Raw genomic sequence first — 7,332 nt, 5'->3', positions numbered from 1 at the left:
TCTCCTGGACTTCCTTCCTTTTCTCCAGTGTCTAGATCCAACCCACCTCTTTCTCTTGGATTTCCCTGGATTTGGCCAACCATACCTATAAGATCCTCCTGGCTATTGGAACTCTGGGTGCTGACTCCTTAGGATTAGCCTGGATCTACCTTGGCCAGATGGAGTAGTCTCAGCCTTTTCCAGCTCCTTCAGAAGCCCAGATNGTCTAATATTTAAAAATTGCCTCAATATCCTCACTAGCATGATAAATCAAGGGACAATAGTGCATCAGGACATAGTGCTTTAAGTTCACCACTGTTCTTGAGTAACTTTAATTCTTTAAAACCCAAGTATTTATAGACTTATCAAAATGGATGCACAGGTTGGGAAACTAAGGATGTGAAAACTCAAGGAGGTAGCCATTCTAGCTTTGTTATGGGGAACAACAATGTGTGTGCACACGTATTTTCTTAGATTCCAACCTAACAATATATCTTATATTCTTATTAAAAACAATACTAAGAGAAATAGGATAAAAGAGACTATAGAAATAATACAATAAGGTAGAGAATTAACAGCATGCGAAAACCTAAAGTCACGTTCTTTGGTTTTTCTCCTCCTTAAAGGGCTAGGTATGTAATAAAGAGTGCTACACCATGAAAAGTAAAGTGACAATAGTAACTTACTATGGCAGGCAGGTGCCTTGTTCAACATGTACCTCTCACACAGGGCAGGCTAAATAGCTATGATTTCATTCTTCTATACAATGTGGAGACTGTTATTTTTAATTCTCAATACAACATTGTCTTAAAAAAAATCATTCCCACTTAGTATTTCTATTTAGGAAAAAATCCTAATACAAGATGTGCAAGAAGATTTATGTACAGAGATATTCATCACATTATCATTTAAACTAGGAAAAATTAACCCAAATGTCAAACACGGGAATACTTACATTGTAGGGTATTCATAAATGGAATAGTATGCTACCTATTAATAGCATGGAAAAGCACTCATAATATGATGGCATGCGGAACAGACAAAAAACTACATATAGTATGAGTTCTGCCAACCCTGAAAGTTACATGTGTGGAAAAAAAGATAAATGTTAGGTGTTTGTTTCTGAAGGGTGGAATGTATTTATTTTCTGTATACTTTTTTGTTCTTTCCAAACTTTCTACAGTATACGTATTACTTCTGTGATCAAAAAAGTTCATGTAGTTTAAGAAAGAATCCATGTGAGGTAAGATTCAAGTTTTTCAAGAAGCTACAGCTGATACAGAATGTTTCTTTCTGACAAAGCCAATGAACCCCCTGGAAACATAATGCATTTGTTCTCTAGTAATCAATTTCCCTTCTAAAGCAATGTGAGATGACAGAAGCAACACTTCCCACACAAAACTACCAAATTTTGAGTCTCATTGTAGCATATGAAACAACAGATTTTCTGTTCTCTGTCCCCAAATTTGAGGGCAGGAAGCCAAATATGTCCTTCTTGGAGTTGATTTTCTTATGATTCACCAACATCAAGGTCTGAGAATCAGTACAATTGAGTACAAGGTATTAAAATCTGGTAAGGGGTGTTGACAAATGTTTTAACTTCAGTGTGGGAAGAAAGTGCTGAATGTGTGTGAACCCAGTGACCTTGATACTTTACAATAAGCAGTGTTTGTTAAACAAAGAATGTCATTTATATCCACACAGAAGTCCATAAGCATAAAAGACTACCTACATAGGTAAGAGTACATACATCTCTAACGCCCAGCTAGGGAAGCAGGTGAGACTATATACATATTTCAGTATAGCCCTTCAGCACTCATAGACAAAGCATTTACCATCCTCTCAATGGTAGCTTAGTAATGTTATCACTTTCTGCAAAGACCAATACATTTCATTTTATGTGCAGTGACATATTTAAATATGTATGGTATTACACAATGCAATAACGACCAAGGAAAAACATTGTAAAACTAGCTAGGCAATTAAAGCTAGTACCTTGAACACATCTAAAGTGGCTATTTATAGGAATGATATCTTGAACATGCTGTTCCTTCTCGCGCAACTGGATTATTAACCTAGGAAACAGAAGAATGCATCAACAAATGGCTACTAAAAAACGCAAACGTTCAAAAACAAAATATACTGCTGTGTTGTTACACAAATCTAGTCCATATTTATTAGACTTACTATATCTCATTCCCTGGATCTGAGCATCATGACAGCTAGATATCACTCTAGATCTAAGAGAATGTTAGTGACAATCAATATCTGAATACCCACACTGTCTTATGCTATAAAGAATATACAATAGTCTATGTCCTAAAAACTGCTTACAATCCCAAAAGCAAGAATTATAGTGCATACACCTTCAGAGCATGTATACTAGAGCGAAGAATAGCTAGGTGTGGATGGCATGAAGGCAGACTTATGGTTATATTTTCACAACAGTATTTCTAGCAACTATCACAGTGCCTGGCACATAGCAGTCACTCAAGTTTGCTGAATAAATGAATTAGAAATTTCATATATTAGCTTTCAGATTATATTCCTATGGCTTTTCCCAAAGAATGGTTCTATCTCTTCAAACAGGTATACAGGTTCATGGAGAAGTAAGAGGTACCCAGCCAGCCGAATCAGTTAAAATAACCCATGACCAAGGCAGCAGATATCACAACCAGTGCCTTATATTCCTTGTGTTTTTACTCTGGTTTCCAACTTCATGCTGGTATTTCTAGGTAAACATAACTGGATATGGCCTCCCACTATGAAATGAAAGACTTCTAAATTCCTAGGTACTCCTGAAATATTAATTTTCATTTACTGCTTATCCTTAGTGGCCCAGGATCAAGGTATGACCTACTAGTAAACAACCATTCTGAACATCTAGCTTCCCCAAATCAAGCAGTCTTCAGGTGGTTCTTTCTGCCAGGAACACGCTTCCATTCTTCCTGAGACCCAGCTCAAATATCACCTCCTCTTTGCAGCTTTTCCTAATTCCCCCAAGCAGAACCAGTACCCTGGTATCCTTCATCTGCCCCTATAATACTTATACCCTCCATTGCAGTTATATTTATTTCCCTCACTGATCTGAGCTCCTTGAACAAAGACCCTATCATATTCCGTTTTGCCTCCTGCCTAAGAGATGCTCAATAAATATTGGTTGAATAAATAAACCAGTTTCACTAAGCTATACACAGAGATAAATTTCTAAATATAATTTGTTCAACCTCTTACATTAAAAAAATGTCATTGTTTTGAAGGGTTTTATTTCTAGTTTGTTGTCTTTTCAGGCGTTATTGTTTTAGCTTTTTCAATTTTTTTCAAATGTGTTAAATTTAAAGGAGATCATATGGGGAAAGGAACTGCTTAGACAGAACTAAGGGAAATAAAAGTACTGATGCTATCTTTCTGCTCTGATTCTGCCTGCCTAATCTGTAGATGTTCATATTTTAAGGTGACTAGAGGAATATGGGGCAGGCTCCTTTCAACGTGCAAAGTTCATGAGGCAAGCAGAGTCTTATAAATCCAGATGGAGATCAGAAACAAGATAAAAGACTGACAAAGCAAGAGTGAAGGAGGAAGAGCTTACTTTGGGAAAAATGAACACAAACCAATACAATCTCAAAGAAATGAAGACTAGAAATACAGTGTTTGACATTAGCAGTAAAGCTTGAACTAGATTATACTGTTAAAAGCCATCACATAAGGGACAACACGGATGGACCTTGAGGGCATTATTCTAAGTGAAATAAAGCAGAAAAAGACAAATACCATATGATCTCACTTATATGTAAAATCTAAAAACAAACCAAAAAACCAAAATCATAGATACAGAGGACAGGTGATTGTCAGAGGTGGGGGGTAGGTGAAATGGATGAAGGGGGTCAAAAGGTTCAAACTTCCAGTTATAAAATAAGTAAGTCATAGGGATGTAATGTACAGCATGGTGACTACAATCAGTAATACTGTACTGTATAATTAAAAGGTGCTAAGAGAGTAGATCTCAAAAGTTCTGATCACAAGAAAAAAATCTGTAACTATGTATGGTGATGGATGTTAACTAGACTTGTTTTGGTCATTTCACAATATATATGGATATCAAATCATTGTGTTGTGCACTTGAAACTAAGATATTATATGTCAATTATATCTCAATTTAAAAATGCAACCTCCCCCCAAAAAAACCCATTACAAAACAAAGATCAACTTGGAATTTAAGTCAATTCCACGATATCTACCATGTGTTAGTCACTAAATAAATTGTAGCAAGAACAGGGTTAAGAAGGGGCACCTGGGTGGATCAGTTGGTTGAGTGTCCAGCTTTGGCTCAGGTCATGATCTCACCGTTCATGGGTTTGAGCCCCGCGTTGCGCTCTGTGCTGGCAGCTCAGAGCCTGGAGCCTGCTTTAGATTCTGTGTCTCCCTCTCTCTCTGGCCCTCCCCTACTCACACTGTCTCTCTCTCTCTCTCTCTCCCTCAAAAATAAATAAAACATTAAAAAAAAATTTTTTTTTAAAGAATAGGGTTAAGAATAAATAGGGGCACCTGTGTGGCTCAGTCGGTTAAGAGTCCGACTTCGGCTCAGGTCATGATCTCAGTTTTTGAGTTAGAGCCCCGTGTCGGGCTCTGTGCTGACAGCTCAGAGCCTGGAGCCTGCTTCAGATGCTATGTCTCCCTCTCTCTCCCCTTCTCCATCTGCACTCTGTCTCTCTGTCTCCCAAAAATGAATAAATGTTAAAAAAAAATTTTGAAGAGTAAGTATAAAAATTCTTCTGGGGCTCCTGGCTGGCTCAGTCAATAGAGCATGCAACTCTTGGTCTCAGGGTCAGGAGTTCAAGCTCCATATTGGGCGTGGAGCCTACTTAAAAAAAATATTTTTTTAATTCTTCCTAAATGTAATCATTAGTTTCAGACCAGAAAGATGAAAAATAATAGGTATATTGCAAAAACAATGGATATTAGAATTTGGTAGTTGTCAAACAGAAAAGAGTAACAAATTGTGAAAGCAGACTCAGCATTATTCTAGGAAATACTTTGATTTGTTCAAGGAAGGTTAAAGATGAAACAACATGTTGCATCATAATCCATTTTCCTTGAAAAAAACATTATTTTTAATTGTAATTTTACTCTCTCAACTACATTTCTCCAATGGTTGACAGCAGGAACTACAGTACTAAATATTAAAATAGACTTCAAGTTATAGAATAAAAAGACCAAAAGGAAAAAAGTTGTGAGAAGAGCCCAAGTCAGAGAAGGTAACAAGAATGTGAGGATTATAGATGGTATGACAATATTTGGTATCTCCAATAAATGATTTCAAAAGAAACTTCTCAAACAGTGTCATTCTGAAATGTTACACGGGTATCTCAACAAGTGACTTAATCTCTCTGTGCCTCAATTTCTATATCTAGAAAATGGGGTGATGGTGATAATATTACAATTTCACAGTAACCCTCACATGAGGGTTAATGAACTAATTCATAGAAAGTCCTCAGAAAAGTACCTGGCACACACCAAGACAATTAAGTGTCAGTTGCTGCTGTACCCCCTTAACTCAAACAGATATGGAACTAAAACTTTCATTTCTTTGTGAAGAGGACAATAATAGTCAGAGCTATCATTCTGAGTTTAAAAGTTCTCCTACCACATGAAGCCAGATAGAATCAAGGTGAGCTGCTCACTCCCCTATTAGCTAACTAGAGCTCCAAAGCTATCAAACCAAGGAACCATATCTGAGGCTGTGGTCATCTCAACAATGTAGTTATTTTATTTAATCCTCATAACTTTGTTTCTACAGAAGAGGAAGTCGAGATGCAAAAAATTTACTGGTTTATCCAAAGGTCACATCTCTCCACTCCATTCTAGCCTTTGGAAGTGGCAGTGGTATTCCGCTTTTCAATTCACTTTTCTGTTGAATTTATTATTCAACTGGTCTTTCAGGGTTGGATGAAATCTGGGGAAAATAACATCAATTTACCACATCAACAGAACTGACCAAGCAGGACCTAGGGAAGAACTACTTCACAGGTCAGCTGTTGTCCAGTTAGAGTGGCAGCAAGTCTCAGAAAAGGGAAGACTAAGTCAGTGGGAAGTTCTTCTGTGTAAATTCGACAGCATAGACACAGACTGAGTCTGTAAGATCTAAAAGCATGGACTTGAGAAAAATTGTTTTTAGGCCAAATCCAATGTTGGGAGAAAGCAGGATTTAAATGATCACCGATTTTTAAACTCGGATGTCAAGAAACCAATGAAGAATCAAGGGAGGTGAATTGGGCATGCAGCAACAGGGCCTAATGGTCACCATGGATACTTTTAAGATGGGGCATTAGTGGAAAGGGAGTGAGATCAGCAGCTATAGCGATAGCTTATCAAAATAATCCTCTATTCAATCAGTCAACAGTATTTATTGAGCCTATACACAAGTATAAGCCTATACGCAGTATTTATTGCCTATATGCAAGGCAGAACGGAAGGTAATACACACTGATAAACTGCCAAATGCTGTTTATATTTCTACACGTTTCATTACTTTTTCTAACAGTCAAGTCAATAATTGAGGCAGTTACTGGCTTACACTAAACCATTACTGAATTAATGAATATGCCTTCAAGCAAGTGGAATAAGGGAGTAGGGAAACTGGAGGAACCAGTTGAATGGGGTTAAGAAAAGGCACTTCTGTAAGGTTAACAATGAAGCTCTTCTACAACACTTTTGCTTTTTGCAAACCGCTTGTGCATTTATTATTCCACCAGTTACAACTTCAAAGTCTGTAAGGTAAGGCAGTTAATGTTTTTATTTGACTGATGAGGACACCAAGGTCCACAAATCATTATTGACTTGCCCAAGGTTACACAATACATGTCGTTGCAGAGGCAGGAACTAAAAACCCAGGCTTCCTGCTTCAACGCCCGCCTGTTGAGTCCTTCCACTGAGCCACACTGCCAGGAGCAACCTAGCGGCTTGAGAATTGGGGACAAAGCCCCATGGCTACAGCGCTTGCACTTCACACCTGAGCCTGAACCTGTTGCCCACGCGGCCTCAGTGGAAGGAGAGTGGGTGGCTTGTCGCGGTTTGAGGTTGGGAGGTAATGGCAGGTTCCCCTCCTCAGTGGGAATCAGGTGGTTACTTACTCATATTGCCCGTTCCTTTGGGCTAGCGTCAGGAAGCAGGGCTCCCGGAGAGCACCCTTTATCTCCATACCCTCGATAGTATGTGGGCGAGAGTCAAGGGTCTCCTCTAGAAGCGCGGCCAGGGAGGGTTGGCGCGGTGCAGGGTAGAGAGAGGCTCTCACCCCTCTGCCCGCCCTCCAGGGTGCCCAAGGCATCGCCTCCCGCGCCGGCCCCCACCCCCCGC

The 7,332-nt window shown here is 38.8% G+C and overlaps 1 protein-coding gene across 1 annotated transcript in view; it reads right to left on the bottom strand.

The window, feature by feature from the left end:
* OCRL (OCRL inositol polyphosphate-5-phosphatase) overlaps positions 1 to 7,183 on the bottom strand; it is a 49,950-nt gene extending 42,767 nt beyond the window's left edge. The window contains exons 1-2 of the mRNA XM_077766170.1: positions 7,110 to 7,183; positions 1,960 to 2,054 (exon numbers count right to left, since the gene is read on the bottom strand). Of these exons, the coding sequence (XP_077622296.1) occupies positions 1,960 to 2,054; positions 7,110 to 7,177 (163 nt within the window). The 5' untranslated portion in view covers positions 7,178 to 7,183. The remainder of the gene's footprint in view (positions 1 to 1,959; positions 2,055 to 7,109) is intronic.
* Between the last annotated feature and the right edge of the window lie 149 nt (positions 7,184 to 7,332).

Source organism: Crocuta crocuta, unplaced genomic scaffold (genome assembly GCF_008692635.1).
Source record: "Crocuta crocuta isolate KB4526 unplaced genomic scaffold, BGI_CrCroc_1.0 scaffold1133, whole genome shotgun sequence".
NCBI lineage: Eukaryota > Metazoa > Chordata > Mammalia > Carnivora > Hyaenidae > Crocuta > Crocuta crocuta.
This window is presented reverse-complemented; position numbering and strand designations above follow the sequence as displayed.